The sequence below is a fragment of the Mesoplodon mirus genome (genome assembly GCF_964341445.2).
Source record: "Mesoplodon mirus genome assembly, chromosome: 2".
NCBI lineage: Eukaryota > Metazoa > Chordata > Mammalia > Artiodactyla > Ziphiidae > Mesoplodon > Mesoplodon mirus.
Window position 1 is genome coordinate 87,025,083 of NC_138977.1, and position 24,048 is coordinate 87,049,130.

At 31.3% G+C, this 24,048-nt stretch overlaps 1 protein-coding gene across 2 annotated transcripts in view; it reads right to left on the minus strand.

Annotated features, from left to right (window-relative positions):
- GABRG1 (gamma-aminobutyric acid type A receptor subunit gamma1) overlaps positions 1-24,048 on the minus strand; it is a gene marked incomplete at both ends in the record, with an annotated part of 61,459 nt that overhangs the window by 31,500 nt on the left and 5,911 nt on the right. For both annotated transcript variants that reach the window (XM_082608328.1, XM_082608329.1), the window contains one exon: positions 13,051-13,199. In XM_082608328.1, coding sequence (XP_082464454.1) covers positions 13,051-13,199 — 149 coding nt within the window. The remainder of the gene's footprint in view (positions 1-13,050; positions 13,200-24,048) is intronic.

Consider the following 24,048-nt stretch of genomic DNA (forward strand, 5'->3'; position numbering starts at 1 on the left):
GATTAGATGGATTTTAGTCTAAACATTGTTATATTATCCTACTTCGTGCATATCATGATGTGCTACCAAATGTTAAAAAACTTGCTCTTGGACTGGGAGAAAAAAAGCCCCGATTTGTACCTTTTGCTGATTTCAATGTTGTAAATACTCCCACAGTGAATGATTTAAAGACACCAGTGTGAAGTCACTGAATACAGAGTCGGGTAAATATATAATGAGTGGTTATTGTGAGCCAGTATAAGCTAGTTCTGGCATACACTGGAGCTTGAAGCATAGTTATGATGATTAAAGGAGGTGATAGATCTGAAGCGACTATATCCAGGTCTGATTCTTCTGAGGAGCTTCATTAAATTTGTTCACACCTCATTCCTCTCTTGTTAACAAAATTCCTTTGGGTTGTTTATAGCTGGTTCCAGTGAAAGGTGTATTTTCATCTAATTCTCAGAGTATATTGTACAGCCATCCCTGTGGACTTCATCTGTTGTGTTTTGTACATAACCATTTGTGTTTTCCAAGTTAGTGTTTAAATGGTATATGCTGTATTCTTATATTCTATGAAAATGTGCAGCACAGGTCAGCCTTTTAAATGTTAATCTAATGATATGATTAACTAATATCTGCAATAGTGCATATTTGATTGTGATTTGGGCTTTGAACCTTCGTCAGGTATTTTTGGCTTGCTATAATGAGATTTACCATAGTGATGATAATTTACACTCATGAGATTTTTTTGTTCACTATGAAAAACATTTTCACATAGTTTCTTTTTACTCCCTACCCGCCTGCCATATAAGGCATAAAGGGCTCATTTACTGATTCAGCAAATACTTGTTGAGGAATGCATATAAAGTTTTCATAAAGAAGACTAGAAGGGAAAAAGACATTGTGAGAAAATCTGTCATAGATCTCATGGAGATTTACATAGAGATAATGCAAATAAAATAAAGCAGAAAAACCACCTTGTACCCTGAAAGTTTCTATGCTAAAGTAAGCATGTTTCCAGTACTGTATACTCAGTTATCCTTTCTGGATAAGTTTATGTGATTTCCCTTTCTGGCCCAGTACTTACCACTCTTACAATGCAGGCACTATATTAGACCTCGCAGGATGAACCCCCTCCTCTAGTACATAGCTGAATCTGCCTGTCTGAGTCCCTATCCTGTCTCAAGTCTCCCTATCTTAGTAACTTTTAGTCTGTCAGAGCTTCCAGGCTGGTAAGCTTCCATGGAAAACTTGAGGCATTTTGGAAAACAGTGCCTGTATTATTTTAAAACCATATTTATTTTTAATCTTTGAAATTATAAAAAGCCCTACACTTAGAAAAACATACAGTATTTATTTAGCTTGTTTTACCTCAAGCAAATATTTTATTACATGACATACATATTTTCTTTTCTTTTCTTTTCTTTTTTTTTTGCCGTACGCGGGCCTCTCATTGTTGTGGCCTCTATCACTGTGGAGCACAGGCTCCAGACGCGCAGGCTCAGTGGCCATGGCTCACAGGCCCAGCCACTCCGCGGCATGTAGGATCTTCCTGGATCGGGGCACGAACCCGTGTCCCCTGCATTAGCAGGCGGACTCTCAACCACTGCGCCACCAGGGAAGCCCATACATATTTTCTTAGCTAGAAAAATAAATGGGATTTGTTAGAAATAGTTTTAGTATGCAAAACTATAGGTTTCTAGATTTACATGATACATGACAATGTAATTCGATCTAGTAGCCAACAATTAGATTTCTTAAATAAAAGTAGGTTCTATGACTTATAGAAGGTTATATAGCTTAACCTAAGCTGATGACTTCTGAGATGAGTTGCTTTAATCATTTGCCATTTATGTTTGACTAGCTATGAATTGTAACCAATAAATATCATATAATTAAGCTAATTATAACTAGAATTACAGAGTGGTTTTTATGAAAGTCAATTAATAACAATAGGTTTATTAGTTTCATTTAGTATATTTATTAACAGTTATAAGCAATTAAGTGCAATGTACCAGTCTTATCTGATTAGATTTTTTCAGTTCATCTGATAAATCAACAAAAACTGAGTGCCTGCTCTCTATTGCATGATACTTGGGTCTGAACACTGCTTATGATAAGAACTAAATGATTTTTTTAAACATCTTTATTGGAGTATAATTGCTTCACAGTGATGTGTTAGTTTCTGCTTTATAACAAAGTGAATCAGCTATACATATATATATATCCCCATATCTCCTCCATCTTGCATCTCCCTCCCACCCTCCCTATCCACAAAGCACTGAGCTAATCTCCCTGTGTTATGTGGCTGCTTCCCACTAGCTATCTATTTTACATTTGGTAGTATATATAAGTCCATGCCACTCTCTCACTTCGTCCCAGCTCACCTTTCCCCCTCCCCATGTCCTCAAGTCCATTCTCTACGTCTGCGTCTTTATTCCTGTTCTGCCCCTAGGTTCTCCAGAACCATTTGTTTTTGTTTGTTTGTTTTTTTAGATTCCATATATATGTGTTAGCATACGGTATTTGTTTTTCTGACTTACTTCACTCTGTATGACAGACTCTAGTTTCATCCACCTCACTACAAATAACTCAATTTCGTTTCTTTTTATGACTGAGTAATATTCTTGAGGACATTTTTATTTACAGGACATACTTTTCTCATTTTACAGTAGAGAAAGATGTAGATATGAGTGATCTGTCCTGGTTCCTTGATATCAACGTTTCCTTAGCTAACTATAAGGCAAATATATGTATGTTACAAAAATATTAACTCTGGCATTAGGGCTTGAGCCACACTGAGATATTTCATGATGCACATACAACAAGTTCTTCTGAGATGGGACAAAAGATATATTACATCAGTAATTCCAGTGTAGAACATTGCTATTCATAGAACATATTCAATAAATTACACAATGAACATATATTTGCAAACTATGAGCATTTTTTGAGTTATTATGTATATCATTTTATAACTTTGAGGTGCTATCATTTGATCCAATCCTTTAAACTTCATCCCCAAAACACGAAGTAGAATAAACCTGAAAGTGAATTAAAATATTTCAGATTAATTTTGAAACTACAGCTAGTGCTTATATGCTTCAAAATATAAAAAGGAAAACAACAGAAATCTGTAATTGTTCCTTAATAATGACTTATTACTGCTTTCATTGATTCATGCTATGAACAATACTTTTGGGTGAAATCACTTAAAATACAGGATTTTTAGTAATTGAGTACGTACTTTCTTGGCTTTATGATTTTCTCAGTAGAAAGTTTGTCCAATTGCAGGATTTTAGTGATATTTAAAAAGGAAAACACCATACTTCAATTCAAAAGTAGAAAAATGAAACTAAAAGAAAATTGTTATTCCAAGCTTATTAAATGATGTTTAGAAAGTGGACACACTATGTTTAATTCATCAATACACACAGAGATCAAAGATCTGTTTTTTGTGATAGTACAACAATGACTGAGAAAAGCATGTACTGCCACAGCAAATTACATTTTTGATAGAGGGAAGACAGGTAAAGATGACACTGAATTATTTTTGCAAGGCCCCTTTCTGTGCTGTGACTTCTAAGTACTTTGCTTTAAGTATCTCACCAGAATATAAATAAACACCTAGTGGAAATGAGTATATAGAAATAGACATTCCAGGCAACTTAGTAATCTAGAAAATACAAAGAGGAAAGAAAAGAGAAAGAAAGAAAAAAACAGTGAGCTCAACATCGAGTTTCCAGGTAGTTAAGGCAAAACTGAAGAGAGCTCACTCTGGGTGGGGAATTGGTTATCAGTCAGAAGATATAAACTAAAATGAATTTTAAAAATATTTTCTTCATACTTATTTTTAACCATGCTGTATTCCAATAGTCTAAGATATCTTTAGCATAATATGTAGCTTTTTGGTCACTTTGGATATTAAAATTAATTTAAGTCACTCAAAAACTCTAATCCTGGAAAATAAGATAAATGGTCTTTTCTTACTGCCCCTAAATGGTATTAAAAAAGAAATAGTCCCACTGATCTGGATATTGCAGTTATACAGATTTTGAAAGAACTATGACTAATATGTCTTATTGCCCTAGAACAGACAGCAGGGGTCTCAACACAAAGATGTCATATTTGGGTCCAGATACTTCTTCCCAGGCCTTACTAGCAAGGAATGTCAACTAACATTTTCCATCTCCTTCCCCAGGTTACATATGGACAAACAGACACTTGGATACACATGGAAGAAAAGGTAGATATGGATAAATAGATACTTGAGACTGTGCTAATACCTTAGCTAGTAGATACTAACACAGACATCTAGAAAAGATACTAACATAAATTTTGGACAGAAAGGAATGCCTTCAAAGATCACTTTAATAATTATTCATATTTGTTTGTTTTCAAATTTTTTATTGAAGTACATTTGTTTTATACTATTGTGTTAGTTTCAGGTGTTCAGCATAGTGATTCAGTTATTTTTTTCTGATTATATTCCATTACAGATTATTACAAGATATTGATTACAATTCCCTGTGCTATATAGTAAGTCCTTGTTGCTTATCTATTTTATGCATTTTATGTATAGTACTTTGTATCTGTTAATCCCATACTCCTAATTTGTCCCTCCTCCCCTTTCTCTCCCCTTCGGTAACCATAAGTTTGTTTTCTATGCCTGTGAGTCTTTTTTCTGTTTTGTATATAGAGTCTGTATTATTTTTTAGATTCCACATATAAGTGATATCACATAGTATTTGTCTTTCTCTGTCTTACATACTTCACTAAGTATAATATTCTCTAGGTCCATCCATGTTGCTGCAAATGGCAATATTTTGTTCCTTTTTATGGCTGAGTAATATTCCTTTATATATATATATTTATATATATTACATATATGTATATATATCATATATATCTATATATATAGATAGATAGATAGATATAACTTATCTTCTTTAACTGATCTGTTGATGGGCACTTGGGTTTTGTCTATGTCTTGGCTATTATAAATAGTGCTGCTGTGAACACTGGGGCACATGTATCTTTTTGAATTAGGTTTTTGTTTTTTCTGGGTATTTGCCAGGGAGTGGGATTGCTGGATCATATGGTAGCTCTATTTTTATTTTTTTAAGGAAACTCCATACTGTTTTCCATAGTGGAGGCATCAATTTGCATTCCCAACAACAGTATACAAGAGATCCCTTTTCTCCACACCTTCTCCAGCATTTATTATTTGTAGACCTTTTGATGATAACCATTCTGACAAGTGTGACGTGATACCTCATTGTGGTTTTGATTTGCATTTCTCTAATAATTAGTGATATGAGCATCTTTTCATCTGCCTCTTGGCCATCTGTATGTCTTCTTTGGAGAAATGTCTATATAGATCTTCTGCCCATTTTTTGATTGGGTTGTTTGGTTTTTCAATATTGAGTTGTATGTGCTGTTTGTATATTTTAGATATTAACTCCTTGTTGGTCGCATCGTTTGCAAATATTTTCTCCCATCCCATAAGCTGTCTTTTTGTTTTGTTGGTGATTTCCTTTACTGTGCAAAAGCTTTTGAGTTTAATTAGGTTCCATTTGTTTATTTTTGCTTTTATTTATTTTTCCTCAGGACACTGATCTAAGAAAATATTACTACAATTTGTGTCAGAGTATGTTTTGCCTATGTTCTTTTCTAAGAGTTTTATGTTGTCATTTCTTATATTTAGGTCTTTAAGCCATTTTGAGTTTATTTTTGTATATGGTATGAGGGAGTGTTCAAATTTCATTGATTTACATGTAGCTGTCCAGCTTTCCCAACATCACTTTTTGAAGAGAATTAAGTCATTTATTATGTATACTCTGAGATGAACAGATAAAATGCTACTCTGCACAGTACATATTACTACTTATATCTAAATAGAAATTAATTAAATTTAATTGAAATATAGCTATACTAGCCACATTTCTAGTACTCAATAGTCAATAACCAATTTCAAGTATTCAATACTCACAAATGTATGACTGTAATTAATATATATAATATATATTAAATATATGTAAATTTAATTATTTGGAATTTCTTCTTAGGAGAATGAAAGACTGATCTCTTATTCTGTAGTTTAATGTCTCTTTAGACAGCAGACTTAGCAACGTGCTCCCGCTCCTACACCTGATCAAGGGAAAAGAAAGTTGAAGAGGAGATTTAAAGAAAGAGAAACAATGGAGTATCTGCACACCCATTCTTTAGAATGTCTAGGATATTTTATTTTCTTGTGGGTACAATTCACATCAAAGGAAGATAACTGGACCAGAGGCATCTTACCAGTTTTTTGGCTACCAGCAGTATGTATCTCCATACTAGATTGTTGATGAAACTAGCTAAGGCAGGTGGAAGGTATAGAGAAGCCTCTAGATTCCCCAGGTCAAGGAATTGAACAGTATAAAATGCCTACGAACAATAACATAAAGCATTTCTACTCTATTCCTACACTCCTACCCTCACTATTTATATGTTTGCCTCTCCAAGTGTACCAAGGGCCATTTGGTGTTAACCCAAAAGGAAATAAAAACTAAGAAGACAAAAATTTCAAACTGCACCCAGTTAACTCCTCATATCTCCTGCATGTTCCCATCACTAGAAACTTAGAACAATTAGACAGATGGAATAAAAAAAAGCAGATCCTCCCCTTCTCACCCCAAGCCCCTATCTAGTGACACATGTCTACCATCTATCCTGGTAGAGGGATAGCTATAAATCTATTGGGATAGTAATTTTTTAGATTAGATCAAACTATTTAAATCACTGAAATTGTTTGAAAAGCTGTAGACTCTACCTGAAAAGTTGTTAAGAAATAAAAAAGAAAATTCAACATAAAGTAATTTCAGCTTTACTAGAATTACAAAGCCTTTTAATGTTAATTTGTTATTAATTTCAGAAGCCCTCAGTAAATTGATTAAATTTGTTTTCATAATTTATGAAGAAGAAAGATGTTAACACAAATTTTGGACAGAAAGGAATGCCTACAAATCATGTGAACAATTAACTAATTCATTGTGTATAATCTGAGATGCACAGATACAAATGCTGCTATGCATGGTATAATTATCAAGGTACTTAGGACATGTTTCATTTAATCTATTAAACGATGTGATGTCACAGATGTATATAGCATTTGAAAGTCCAAATCTCGATCTGAAATAATTTAGGTAAAATGCTAAATTCATGAAGTAGAACAACTGTCAAAATACTTACACATGAAATTAAAAGATTATACACGCTAGGTTCTACTCAGAAAAGTTCACTCAGTAAATGTGAAGTGAACATAATTTATGTTTCAGACATTATTTTAGCAATGAGGGATAGGGTGCTTTCTACCTTCAGGGAGCTGACATTAATTGAAATAAAAGAGAGTGTCAAATAACAATAGTGAAATATGACAAGTAAAATGGAAGTACAGATTTCTGTTTCTTGTGATAAGTAATTGGCATCAATATAACCATCTCAATAAAAACAACAACTTTTTAATGTTTAAAGCCATGAGAGTCCTTATGAAGATATAACACAAAATATTTATACACCAAATAACAATGCATTTACCTTTATGAAGCAAAATCTACAGGAGAAAAAGGGAAATACAGATAGTAACACACCAAAAATTGAAGAGGGAAAATAAATCATTATATTTGCAACTCAAAAAAAATAGCAAAACAAAATAAAATATAGTGAAGGTTATAATAAAGACAAAGTAGAAATTACAAGGTAGTTAATAGAAAAACAGTAGAGCTCATTTGTTAATAATGGAAATTCTGAAAAAATCCACTTCTCTTAATTTTCTTGATCAGAAAAAGGGGGGTAATAATACGAAATATAAAATAGGAAATAACAAATGGGAACTAAATATTGAAACAGAAAAAGTTTTTTTTAATCCTAAGAAATTACTTTGAAGACTTCTTTGTAAATAAACTTGAAAACCTAAATAAAAGAGATAGTTTTCCTACGCAAATATAGATTACCAAAAATGAGTAGAAAGCACAAACAGACCAATTTTCTTAGGAAAACAAAGGGATCAAAGTGATTAACTATTTTCAAAAAGCACAAGACCTGGATGAATTTATAATGGAATTCTATCAAACTTCCCAAAGTCAGATGATGCTAACACCCGGATAAAGTGCTAGACCTTTGAGAATGAAGGAAAATACCTTTTCATGAAACATATGTAAAAGGATGGCTAAAACAAATGCAGACAGTACTCAAAAATAAAATAGAAGATGAATATCACTTATAAATACCAATACAAAACACTAAATAATATATTAGCAAGCAGAATCCAATACCTCATTAAGTTTATAATATATCATGACCAAGAGAGCTTTAGTCCAGAATGCAAATTATTTCAATTAATACTATACACTGTACTAATAGATTTAAAGAGGATAAAACTCAAAATTATTTCTGGAATAGTTGAAAAAGGCTTTGAAAAATTTCAGTACCAATTCCTGATTTTAAAACTAAATCAAGCAAATCAAAGGATAAGTTCTTAATGTGAATATTCATATGAAGAAACACTAGAGTCATTTCCATAAGAACTAAAACGAGGCAAAATTACCCATTATCTCCACTATTATTCATTATTATATTAGACATGTTAGACAATGAAACAACATAATGTTTTTAGACAAGATAATTCGATTAGTTGCATATGAGTTGGTAAATAAAATACTTTTTTGTATATGGTATGATAGCATATTTTGAAAACGATGCTTAAACTAACAAAAAAAAATCAGTAAGGCAGCAGGAAGGTAGTAAGATATAAAATGAACATTCATAAATCAATGACATTGATATACAAAACCAGAAATCAGGTAGAGGACATTAGAGTCGAGGAAATATTTACAGGAGAAAAAAATTAAATACTTAGGATTCAATTTAAGAAATATAAAAAATCTATGAGTAAATCTTAAAACATTCCAGAGAGATACAAAATTAACATGAAGATTTAGAAAGACAGCCCATATTCCCATATTAGATGATTCAATGTTATAAAGATGTTAGTTTTCCCAAAGTTAATTTACAAATTTAATGCAATCCCAATAAAAATATCAACATCTCTTTTTTAAATGTATCTAAACTTGTTGATAATAAAGCTCCTATTTTTTTTTAAATGACACGCAATAGCCAGGAAAACTGAAAAGGAAAAACAAAACAAAATGAAAATATGAGGTGGGGCCAGCTTTATAAGATATTAATACTAAATGTTTTAGTCTCAAAATACTGTTGAATCTCTACTGTTAATATAGTGTGGTGGCAAATAAATAGAAAAACAAATGAAAGAATGGAATAGAAAGGACAGAAATCACAAAAGTGAATAAGAAAGTGTAATATATGATATAGTTAACATCTCAAACAATGGAAGCAAAGATTGACTTTTTAATAAATCATGCTGAGTCAACAGAAAAGCCATTTGAAAAAGATAAAAGTTAGATTCATACTTTACACCATACACAGGAATAAAATTCAAAGCATCAGGGAATTAAATAAAAGAAATAAAATCATACAAATGCTAAAAGTAAACATAGATGAATTCCATTCAAAGTGGAATATAACCAGTAACCTGGAAATGAAACTATTAAAAAATGGTTAACATAACCACATTGAATGGGGATAGGGAAGAAAAGAACTAACCTAAGTTACTTTTGGGAACAGTATTTTGATTACATACTGCAAAGATAAAGGCAAAAAAAAGTATATAAATATTTTATTCTAGTTAATTTTTTATAGACATGTTAAAATTATAGAATTACTTTATGTATTTACTGGAATTGAACAAATAATAAAACATACTACGGGTAAATGAGAGCCAGGTGTCTCCCTGATGGAAAAAGAAATTACAGATAAGGAAAAGGGAAAGGTTAGAATGAACCCTATTGTCTTTGGATTGGAAACAGGGCTGTCAGTATTGACTTCTGGTTTATAATACATAAACACAGGGATAGACATAGAAATATAGATGCCTGTGAATGTATGTGTAGAACATATATTTTCTCCTTCTGCCCAATGAGAAGGTCAAGAAGCAATGGCACCCAATATTAAGAAATACACCTGGTGCTCACATCTTGGTTTCTAAATACCATTCTACAAAAAGAGGAACCAGGGTTCTTGGAGAAATGATGAATTCCATTGTTGGATCAAGAGGAGCCTGGAAAATTTTATGTGCTAGAAAGTAAGGATATGCTCAGAAAATGATAGAAACATAAAAGAACAGGGAAATAAAATTATAGGGCGTACCAGTTGTCATATTTTCATTTTGAGCCATAAAATAAACAACGATGGTAAAGGATAATAAACTCTAAGATAAGATATATATCTAGAGGTCTACACTGAGTAAATAAATAAGTGAATAGATAACCAATTGGACAAGTCACAGATCCTACTTCCTGCAGAATTACAATTAATTTGTGTAGAAGGAACGATGATAATATTGACTTACCATTTGACAGACATCACAGTAATACTCCTGCAGGTAAGAATCATTGATAGAGACCAGAGGAATGGACAAAAGTGTGCTGAGAAATATCTGCATATTTCTCCCCAGTGCAGTATCTCCTTACAACATATTTATTAGTCAAAAAGAAAGATAATAACTTCACAGTGAAGAAACGTGGAAGAAACCACACTTAACGAAAGTATGGTTTACATCACCAGTAATAAGATATATAAACATCACATACCTCCTAACACAGTACACTGAAAGCACAAAACATTACTTTTGCAGTGTTCTTGGCAAAAATGCATAAACACAGCCCAATAATGAAAATATCAGACAAATTGAGGGGCGTTCCACTGACCAGTATACTTTAAAATTATCATGTTCATGAAACAAACAGAAAAACTGAGAAACTATGAGGTTGGAGGAGTGTATGGAGGCATGAGAACAAAATGCAATGTGTGATCTTGGTTGGGATTCTGAACAGAAAAAAACGACATCAGTGAGGTATCTGCCATAATTTGAAAAAGGTCTGTCGATTAGTTAATAGTATTGTATCGATATTAATTTAATGATTTAGGTAATGGTTCTATGATTATGTAAATATTAACATTATGGCTGAAAGGTTTCTGGGAATTTCATGGATAGATAATATTTTATTAAGTCTAAATTTTATTTTGAAAAAATAATTAAAATAATCTAGGAAAACAGAAAACTAAATCATGGAAAATAGATTAACAACAAACAAAATAGTGTAAAATAATATAATTTAAGGAAATTTTCAACAAAGAAATTTGAAAAAGCTAAAATTCATTTTTATGTCAAACTAATAAAAATTTTAAAGCCCCTCAAGATTTATTCATAAATGAAAGAATAGATTACTAATATCAGGAATGGCAAAGGAGAAAAACCCTCAGATCCTAAAAACATTAAAAATATCGTAAAAGATGTTATGAAACAATCTAACTCAAGAAAATTTTAAAATTTAAATTCCTTAAAAACTAACCAAAACTAATAAAGTAATTAACTGCTAATTTTTTTTCCCAAAATACAAACTCTAGGCCAACATGACTTCACCAAGTAATTCTTCCAAATATTGAAGGGAGAAATAGTATCCATTTTAGATAACTCAGAGATGAAAAGAGAGGGAAATATAGCTCATTTGTAGATGTTAGCATAATATTGACTCCAAAACTGAAAAAGACATTACAGAAAGTAAAATAACTGGTTAATGCCCTTTATGAACATAGATATAAAATTCCAAAACTAAATATTATCAAACTGAATCTAGTGATATTTAAAATATATTACCATGTCACAACTAAGTTACATTTATTACAGACATGCAAATTTTGTTTGTTTTAAAAATCAGCCAAAGTTAGTTACAGAAAAAAAAGTTAGAGAATAAAGGGCAAAATATGATCAATATGATTGTTTCAATAGGTGCACAGAAATCATTTGAACCAGTAGGGAGGTAAAAAGAACCCTAGCAAAATAAGAAGATAAAGGAACTACAAAGAGCATCTTAAAAAAAAGAAGCTTACAGCAAACATCATAATTAATAGTAAATATAGACTGTTTTCCCTGATATCAGGAACAAATCAGGACTATTCAACACTGATCTCTAGTCTTAGTGCAATATGTCATGAAAAAAGTATAATTTTGAAAATTAATTAGAATGTTCATTATTTGCAAAATAAACACTATTGGCAAAGTAGTCATTATTGGTAATAGTCATTACTCTCTGTGTTTATAGAAAATCTACATTAATATAACAACAAATAAAGTTGATAAATTTAGCAAGGCTGCTGAGGACAGAGTAGATTAGCAAAATATCTATTGTATTTCTATACACTGCTAATAAAAACTTAGAAAGTAAAATTTTAAAAAAAATCTATTTATACTTACATTAAAACTTCAAATATAGAAAATTAAATCTAGTAAAATATATTCAGCACTTCTTTACAGAAGACATTAATAAAAAATTGAACATATGTGGAAGAATATATGATGATCATGAATTTGGTACAGTAAAAATTCAGTATGGTAAACATTTCAATTTCTCTATATTGATTATAGATTTAATGTAATCCTAATACAAATCTGGCTGACATAGTTTGTTTGTTTGTTTTAAAGTGTTGCAGTGGGAAACTTAGAAGTTATTTATTTTATAAAATGTATACATAAATGCTCAGAACTGAGAATAACAATTTTGACAAAGAAGAACAATGTTGGATTGTCTACACTAAATATACTCTCAAGGCTTATAATTCTACATTAACTAAAACAGTGCAGCACTGCAAAAAATTGGAACTCCTACATACCTTTCGAATATTCCCTTTTATGAAATATCTTAGTTTTTCAGGCAGTTTTATCAAAAATTGCTCTGTTGTAGCAATTGTAAAATAATTACATCGAAAATGTTTAGATGTCTTTCTTCCCACGTCAAACTGTGAAGCTTCCAAAGCAGTACCATTCCAAATAATAATTGCCAAACCCACAGTCTCTAACACGCATCAGACACTCAAGGAATATGATAAAATAACATTAGCAAATGTGGCTTTCACAGTCACCAAAATCCAAGAATGATTACTCGGACTTACCTCCTATATCTGGGCGAAGTTTATTGTCATAGCCTTGAAGCAAGGAATTGAGAATTTGTGTTATATCTCCTTCATGAATCTTTGGTGCCAAGACCCAAGTTTTGTTCACTGTTAAATCCTCATCATCTTCATCATCTGCTTTATCAACACTAAAGAATTCAAAAGCAAAAATTGCATAATAGAAAGTTCAACCAAGTAGTGTATTTTTAAAAACAGTTTAAGATTATTCTAATTGTGTAAGAGAATAATAAGAGGGGAAGAAAAACATTAGAAATATTTTACATTCAGTAAGACTAATGTCTACATCATATGAACTGTCCTGCTTTAATAATACTCCAAAATGAAGAACCCAGTGCAAGAAAATATCGTATAATATTAATGTAATAGAGTTTTGCCACTCCCACAACTATCATTTAAGGCCATAGAGATTATGCACTGATAATGTGAGGAGTGGCCCTAGATTCGTGCGGTACACAATCTGCACAACCATACGTAAGTGACTCTATACCACCACACCCTAAAATAAAAATTAAAAGGTAAATAAGTGCAGGAAAAGTTGTAATCATTAGTCTGGTAAAATGTATTTTAAAATGCACGTGCAGAAAAGAAGACTTAAGGAAAGATGAGTGAAGAAGTGTTCAAAGAGAAAAAGAAAAAGTATTGAACACACCTGTGCTTCTTCCTTTTAAATCAGAAGAACCAAGACCCCAGACATCTATTCCAAGAACTCTGTCAAAGATTGTCTTACCAAATCATGAGTGGTTGACTCACTCTACATATATATATATATACATATATATGTAATCACATATACATATATATACATATTATATATATATACACACATGTCTATATATATATACACATATATATAATAATGCTTTCCATATATATATGTGTATATATTTGGAAAGCATGATTATCACATTTTAGGACTAGAAGTTAGACTTTAGGGATCAAATAACCCACTGCCTTTATTTTGTAAATGAGGAAACAAGTCAGTAGGGAATCAACCAAAGCACAAACTCATTTATTTTCAAAACTGAGACTCAAACCCTGGTCCTATATCCAATGCTTCCTGCTATGCCTGTGTGTTTAACAAGCATAAAGTTTCAGCTTACTTATGAATTGTGGTAGAAACATATAGAAATATAAATATTCATCTATAATTCACCAAAAGTAACAAACTACTTTGTTTATTACCCATAAGTAACCCCACCTTCATTTGAGTGAGATTAACCTAGACTTACACCCAACTTTAGTAAATATTAGTCCTCCACTGAAAAAGTATATATAAACTTTTATACTGGTAAAATCAGGTAAATCTATAATATATTATTTATTTACATATATTTGAGAGATGAGCTTCCCTCCCGCAGTAGATATTCAAGTTTACCTTAACAGCCTTAGTTGATATTTCTACACTATTCATTCAAATCTCTTTTGCTGTGAACCTAAACATCTTAGCTAATGCAGACTTTACCCTCTTTATCCTTTTAAATTATTTTTCAGTTTTATTGAGATATAATTGACATATAACATTTTATATGTTTAAGGTGTACAACATAATGATTTGATCTATGTATATATAGTAAAATGATTGCCACAATAAGTTTAGTTAACATCCACTCTCTTTATCCTTTTAAAGAATATAAATTAACATTGTAAATTAAAACTTAACCTTTAAGTATTTGTACCTCATTTTATCTTTACAATAATTGTATTGATAGTTATCAATGGAGAGTTAATGGATAATGGAGTACATTATTCTTCTCAATATTTTTCCTCCTCTTCCTGTCAGAGAATTATTCTTTTCACTCCACTGACTTCTAACTTGGTCATGTGACCTGAAATACTCCTTTCTGCAATGCATCCCTGTCCTGTTAAACTCAGGTTTGGCCCTGCAATTTGCTTTGGTTTATTGTCAAGCAGAAGATTTATTGTCAGTGCATGGTTCACCATATCTTTCTCTCCTTCTGCCAGAAGACCAGCCATACTAAGGCAGAGGCTACTACTCCATGACTTCACTTTCAGGGTGAAGGAAGCATGAACATAGCCACAGTTGACCTACAATGGACATGTAGCCTGAGAAAGAAACAAACATTTAGTATTGTAAGCCACTGAGATTTGTGGGTAGTTTATTACCACAGTATACAAATTTTATCCCTATGTGAACTCCTGGAGTACATTTATTTAACAGATTTTTAATGAAGTGCTCATTTATATTAATTGTTTTGCTGTATTTAACTTCAAAAATATATACTACTGAAATACAGTTGTATGATTTCCTTTAAATAATTTCTTATTTTCTCTAAATAAAATATATACATATGTACATACATACATTCATTTATAAACTAAAGCATTAAAAGTACTGAAATATTAAGAATCCTGCTCATGTGTCTTCCAGGAAAATTTTGTCTAATTAGAACTGCTGAGATATTGTCAACAACCAAAATTTAGGGCATCCATCTAGTTTTAAATCCCAGTTTTATAAAATAAAACACCTGATGGATAGATGCAGACCACTGCACATATAAGAACTTGATTTTTCTTTGAAATATAACTGTAGTCAAATGGAAGTTCCCAGAAAAAATATGATTTTCCTATGTTTTAGGGTAGTAACATCTTGGTAATCCAGGAAGCACATGCTTATACTGACTTATATCCCCCTTTTCCCAGCTATCTAAGAGGTAATATAAAAATTGACCTCAATGGCATCACAAACTAACTTTCCTCATTTTTGGCAATAACAGAAAGGAAATTTCATTATAGTTAATTTTCTTCAGTTTTCCTCCACACTTTCTGAATTACCTTCAGAATATTCATTAACTACCTTAATTTCATGTTGGTATTATTTTGGTGACTAAAAAACACTTATAATTTTAAAGATAGTTCATATAGCATATCTGATGTTTCATTATCATTCATAAACTGGAAGTTTTGTAACATTTACCTATGTTGAGTGAACATTCATTTGGAGGAAACAAGTATTATTTTCTTAGATAATATTATGGGAATTTGTAGACATTTGCAAGCACTTCTCTTAAATAACTTGAATGAATATACTTTTATCATTATTGGAAATAAATATACTCCTTAGTATATAATTTTACTAAATGTTTATTTTGATGATTGATGTGTTTATTGTTCTTATCAGCTGTTGAGTAAGTTCCTACCATGTTTCATGAACTGAGTGTTAGGTTTCTTCCATATTAAGGTATGTCATTTAATCCAGAGTAATCCCATGAAATAAACATTACTATTCCTGTTTTACAAATTAGAAAAAAATAGATTTATAGAATTCACAGGACCCACACTGTTAAATAATAGAGCCAGGATTTGAAACAAGATTGATTTAGCTTGAGGACTTCTTTTCACTTTGAAGTTTCCATGGTATCTTACTTTAGCTTTGTTAAACAATCCAGGGTAGTTAGATTATGAGTTTTCTAATTTATAAGAACACAACAACATTTATGGTAAGTAGTTAGCAAGTGCATTTGTGTTGTGCACGGGTAGAATGCTTAGTCTCTGCCTTTGAGTTCTGAGAAGTTAGAATAATAATTTCAAGGAAGCACACACACACTCTCTCTGATGAAAAACACTTTCTAAAGTGTGTGCTCAGTCTTCAGTCCAATGCTTTAATTCATTTATAGAGGAAATATCATGTATTACATATATGCTAATTGCTGAAAACAAAACGATAAGTAAAATTGTATTCCTGATCTATATGATCTTATTTTCTAATGAAGGAGAAAACTATGCAAATGATACAAAAAACCATCATATACAAAGATGCTTATTGCAGTGTTATCTATAATAGCACAAATTTTAAACAAAAAAGCAGGTTTAGGTAAAGTATTATATGTCCATATGGTGTGATTGATGCATCCATTCAATTGGTGATTATGAAAAGTCTGTAAAAATATTAAATTATTTTCATAATTTAATGTTATATGCAAAGTAACATATAATAATTTGCCTTGATGAAAACCTAGGTATAAAATGGCTAAAGATTTAACTGGAAAGCAGTATAATGAATACACTAAGTATTCTATGCTAGTGGAACTATAGAAAATTTAATTTTTTTCTGTATATTAATAGTATACTACAATTTTTCTGCATAATTTTGTAATATAACTACATGAAAAGGAGTTAATTTGACATTAATGCCTACCTAAGAATGAACTGCTTCTTCCTATACACCAGATAGTGCCCTGAAATAAATTTCTAATCATAAAAAATAAGTAATTAAGTAGAAGTTTCTATAGAGACAAGTAGAGCTTTACACTCTGCCAAGAAAATAAAATTGACAGCCTTAAAAAGTTGCCACTCGATTCTCCTGGGGTAGAAACATGGTTGACTGACAGCCCAGGCGCCAGCCCTCTGAACCAGCACTGTATCTGTACCAGATCCAAGCTTCCCCGGGCTGCTTTCAGGTAATAAATGCACATTGTGGCAATGGTAGTACAGACCCATTCCTGCAAGACTAGGGCCTCCTCTAAAGGGCAACTTGTGTTGGATGAATCCCTCTGGCCTGGCCAAAGACTGTTTAGTAGGGCTCTCTAGTCTGAGACTTTTTTAACCCAAACATTTCTCTTTGCCTTATACTTGCACCTTCATTATTATCTGAAGGCTCTCTCTGCTTACTTCCACTTCCTCTCGTTTAACCTGCACAACGTTTCTCTCAAAAGTCTCTTACATGTCCAATCCCAACTTGGCATCTGTTTCTCTGAGGCTTTTGCTTTTCATATTCTTTAATTGACACTAGTAACTTGTTACTAAAGAAAATTTCTTAGCCACCTGTATCAGTGTTGGGTATTTTTTTTTTTGGTCTTACTAACTTATTTTAATACCTGGACAAATCCATCTGATTACATGGAAATTATTGTATGTAAAAGACTACTTTACTGATTGTATCACTCTTCTGAATATAACAAGCAAAAGTTTTAAACTAATGGTAACTGAGAGATAGGTTAAGTGAAGACAAGGCATGCTAAGCCATATAATCGTGAGAAGGATTCATTTTTACAGCTAGAAGATATATATATATATGTCTATAACAAGTCAATCAATCAATATAAACTATTTTTCATACATAGGGTAAATATTCATCAAGATTTTCCCAGGACAATCATGACTTACACCTGTTGTCCTAGAATAATTACATTAATAGTAACCTCTTTCACTCACAAAATAACCTAATTTGGATGATAAATTGTAAAGTCAGCCTGGATATAGTTCATATAAAGTTTACTGCAATGCAAATGCCCTTGTCTGACACCTATGGAAGACTCTTCCATTATCTATTAAGACAATGCAGATGACAGCAAAGGAAACCATAAACAAGACGAAAAGACAACCCTCAGAATGGGAGAAAATATTTGCAAATGAAGCAACTGACAAAGGACTAATCTCCAAAATATACAAGCAGCCATGCAGCTCAATATCAAGAAAACAAACAACCCAATCCAAAAATGGGCAGAAGACCTAAATAGACATTTCTCCAAAGAAGATATACAGATTGCCAAAAAACACATGAAAGGATGCTCAACATCCCTAATCATTAGAGAAATGCAAATCAAAACTACAATGAGTTATCACCTCACACTGATCAATAAGAATGGCCATCATCAAAAAATCTATAAACAATAAATTCTGGAGAGGGTGTGGAGAAAAGGGAACCCTCTTGCACTGTTGGTGGGAATGTAAATTGATACAGCTACTATGGAAAAAAGTATGGAGATTCCTTAAAAAACTAAAAATAGAACTACCATATGACCCAGCAATCCCACTACTGGGCATATACCCTGAGAAAACCATAATTCAAAGAGTCATGTACCACAGTGTTCATTACAGCACTATTTACAATAGCCAGGACATGGAAGCAACCTAGGTGTCCATCGACAGATGAATGGATAAAGAAGATGTGATATATATATATATATATATATATATATATATATATATATATATATATATACATAATGGAATATTAGCCAGAAAAGAAACGAAATTGAGTTATTTGTAGTGAGGTGGATGGACCGAGAGTTTGTCATACAAAGTGAAGTAAGTCAGAAAGAGAAAAACAAATACCGTATGCTAACACATGTATATGGAATCTAAAAAAAAAAAAAATGGTTCTGAAGAACCTAGGGGCAAGACGGGAATAAAGATGCAATTGTAGAGAATGACTTGAGAACACCGGGAGGGGGAAGGGTAAGCTGGGACAAAGTGAGAGAGTGGCATGGACATATATACACTACCAAATGTAAAATAGATAGCTAGTGGGAAGCAGCTATATAGCACAGGGAGATCAGTTCGGTGTTTTGTGGCCACATAGAGGGTTGGGATAGGGAGCATGGAAGGGAGACTCAAGTGGGAGGGGATATGGGGATATATGTGTATGTATAGCTGATTCACTTTGTTATACAGCAGAAACTAACACAACATTGTAAAGCAATTATACTCCAATAAAGATGTTAAAAAAATATGATACATATTGCTGATGCTATGATTACAAAATTGAATTTCAAGCTGTTTAGGACAAGGCAATAAATAATATTAAATCATATAGCAAAACTTTAAGAAAAAAGACTCATCTCTAAAATTGTAACTAACTCCCATAAATTATTTAGAAAAAGATGGATGATCCATCAGGATAAAAAAATGGGCAGAGATTTGATTAGACATTTCACAAACAAAGATAACCAAATGGGAATGAGTACATGAACAGACACTCCACATCATTACTCATGAGGAAAATGTAAATTAAAAACATTAGATACCACTATATATAAACCACAGTGGTTAAAATAAAAAACCTTGACAACACCAAGTGTTGATGAGGTTGTGGAACCACTGGAACTCTTGTACAGGGCTGTGAGGGCAAACTGTTAAAACCACTTAGAAAACTCCTTGGTGTTATCTCCTAAAGATGGACGTGCACACACTCTATGACCCAATAATTACACTCTCAGGTACATACTCAACACAGATGCATAGTATGTTCACCAAAACGCTTATTCCACAATATTCAGAGAAGCATTAGTGGATGTACCATCAATTCAGAAAAAAAATCCAAATATGCATCAGTAGTGGAATGGATAAATAAAATGGGTTATTAAAAAAAAAAGTGCAGATGAAATTCCAAACAAGGCCTCATCTGTGATCTGTTGCTCATGACAAATTAGTGTTTATGTACATCAGATACATTTCTATAAGTCAAGTGACAAGTTTCAGGGAAGAAACATACCTCTTCTAATAGTTCTGAGTAGACTATATTTTAATGTCAAAGCCTACAGGAGCTAACTTTTAAAGAGTATGTATAGGCACTGAATTTAGATCTGAAAGTCAAAGAAAATAAAAGTTAAAATTAAAAAAATTTATTTCTTATTTTCTTTTTGCCTTTATATTCTACCTGCTTAATTCTTTTGTACAAAGCTCTTTTTAAGGTAGTAATGCTGAATCATTTTTATTGCTCATAAAAGTTGGTAAGGAAGCGAAATAAGTAAAAGATGATAGATAATAGAGTTACAGATTTGAACTTTCAGAGTTTTAGAGAGGTGAAGTGATAGTCCACTCAATTCTGTGATTATCCTCTTAACACAAAAGAATTTGGGACCCATCACTTGAGGCACAGAGAGGAATGCTTTGAAAATTTGAGGAGTGGGAAGGAAAGCATGCCTAGAATATTAAATAAATGTGTTCCAGTTTGTCCAGTGTTTAAATTTACCATAAAATTGATCACACTGCATCTTAATTAGCTATTTACTTTATTTATTTATGACCCTCTGTAAGCTCCTTGAAAGCCAGGGTTAAGGTTGTCAATGTGATACCATTGGCACTTAGCCTGACATATAGTAGGTATAAAATAAAATTTAAAAAATTCACTAAGTAAATGAATAAATGGGCCAATATTAGAAATCATCTTGCTGTTTACAGGTAAAATTACAGTGAATAAAGAAAATAAACAACTAAAAACTGTAATTATTGGCCTTAATCAGAGAATTGATTGTAGTTAACCTAATATAAATTTTAAAACATAGTAGCAGTTGCTTTCTGATCCTAGTACTCATCCATCATAAACTTAAAAAAAAAGCTGATTTCTTTCACAATGAAAATGCAATCTATAAAACAATTACAAAAAATATAGCAGGGAAGATCTGTCTTATGTGAAGAAACTAAAACACCAATTGAAGAATATACGAATAGAACAAAATAAAGGCAAATAAATATTTTGGCTATAAAACAATATTATTAATACATAATTCTCAAATTAGTTTATAAATTTAATAAAGTTTTAATTAAAATCCACAGTTCCTATGTAACAGATTAAAATCATTATACTGTAATTAAGTAGAAGAATCAATATAAGAATTACAAGAACTTATTGAAAAATAGATTGTTAGATGAAATTTGCCCTGCCAGAATAAAAACAAAAACAAAATAAAGTTACTGTAATCAAAACCATATTGTGATAACACATAAAGAAATCAGTGAAAACAAAATCAAACCTTCAAATTCAGATCCCAAGTGTCTAGAAATTCAGTATTCAATAAACGTGACTAGTCAGTTTAGAAATGAAAGGATGAATTATTCAGTAAATTGGATTGAAAGGTTTATCAAGCCATTTAGAAAAAATAAATTAGATTACTACTTAGAGAATAAATTGCAGATATATTAAAGATCAAAATATAATAAAGTATAAAACTATTAAAGAAAATATTGAAAACGTTTTTTAACTTTTGAGATGAGGAAGTCTTTCTATGCAACACGTAACCAAACCAGGAAAGGAAAAAAAAGGACAAAAAAAAAAAAAAAAGGAAAAATAACTCATGGAGGACATAAAACAGTTTAGACAAAGACTGGAGACAAAGGATAGATTGAGACAAAGATATTAACAACATAACTGGTATACAGAAATTTCAGAGGGATAAAAAGACTAATAAAGATAACAAACTGTGCTAACATTTACTGGTAGCAAGGGAGAATAACTTTAAAATGTGACAAGTTTTAGCCATCACATTGGCCAAATATTAAAAGATTCATTACATTCAGTACTATTGATAATATAGATAAATGGCATTTTTATAACCATTAATAGAATAAATTGCTCTAATATAATAAATTGAGTAATTTGGCAACATTGATGAAATATTGAAACTAAAAGCACGTACATATGTATATATATACAGAGTAACAATATTCATAATAAACAAAAAAAACCCACAGAGAATCTGTAATGGAATAATTTAATAAATTATGATACTTCCTTAATATAGAATACCATATCATCATTAAAAAGGAGGTACAACTAAGTATGTGTACAAATCTAGAAAAATATCTTTGATAGTAGCTGTGTGACAAAAACAAGTGTTAGATCTCATTTGTATAAAAAACGTACACACAAATGTGTATACACATATTTGTGTAAACTTATGGAAAAATCTGGAAGTATAGGCTCCAAATTGTTAAGTGATTTTGAGGAGTAGAATGGACTAAGTATTATTCCATTATTATTTACATTATATGATCAAAACGATTATGACATTAGGGAAAAAAGTTTTGTTTTTCCCATATATTTCAACAACATATATGTATATCACTTAGAGATTACTTAAATTGTTTAAGAAAACAAGTAAAGAAAAATAAGGTCTAAACTATTTGTGGTAAAAATCTTAAAATTTAAAATATTTTATGTTCACAGAATAGAACAGAAATTGGATTATATATTAATGATTCTACAATTTGAGATGTGGAATATTAGTCTCAGAGAAAAAATAAAATGTGACATCTTCATCCACTGTGATTTTTATGTAGTTTCCTTAGTAAGGTAGAATACATAGAATCTTTAAAATCACACTAATGTTAGGAAATTAATGGCAATAGAGATTACTTTGGGGACAGAGAGCTTCACTGTTAGTTTCAAAAGGGGTATGGCCAATTCCTAAATCTAGTAGAACATAGTTTGATCTAGTTAGGTAAGATATGAGTGTAGGGTTATATTAGTTAATGAGAAAAGGGACAGATTGATATCAGAATCGATTTTTAAAAATTAGTATAGTGACATGTTTTTAGAAAGAAAACAAAAAAATATAAAATATAGCAGATTATTTTTTGTAACATCTTTGCTCATAGTTTAGTGATTGATCCTTAAGACAACAACTAGTACTAATAATAAAACAATATATTTTGCCAGTTTTTGGATTTTTTTTATTTGCTTTGTTTGGCAGGTCAACGTTATTTTGTTAAAACAGAGTTTAGAAAATTGGGAACCATGCTTCCAAAGAATAGTCTTTAGTGGGATGATGAATACAAAGATTATAAATGTTCTTTTGAGAGTGGTTCCATGTGAATATTTTTTGAAGGGAAAGAAACCATAATTTTCTTCACAGTCCATTAAAAAATTACCGCTGGATTGAAAGTATATTAAAATGAACACCAAATTTTCCATTGCTCCACTTTATATTCATAGAACATAATGGAACATAAATTAGACTTAGAAACATGTAACACTTCATGACATTCACATTCTCTAAGCCTTTGATGCACTTATGCATCAGATAAATTCTATCAGGCTGCTAAAATTTTTGCAAAATTAAGGCATAATATTGAGGCTTATTAAATTATAAATGATATGAAAAGATCTTAAAATTAAATGGAGGAAAAAAATGGGAGTCTGTTCTTTTGAATGCAAAAAGATATAGCTTCTCCCTAAGTCTTGGGACCATAAAATGAGAGGTAAAATAGTTTCATTGACATAAGTATCCTCTCAGAACTTTCACTTCAAAAGGGAGAGAATACAAATGAGTAGAACAGAAACAACAAAACACTCTTTCTAGTCAACTCCAGTTATGATAATTTGCAGGTTTTTCAGAAAGAATTGTCACTAAGGAAAGGACAGAAACAAATATACACTCATAAGACACCTGCACAGAGTAACAAATTATAGAACACAGATGTCTGATTAAAACTTAAATTTAATCCAACCAATAG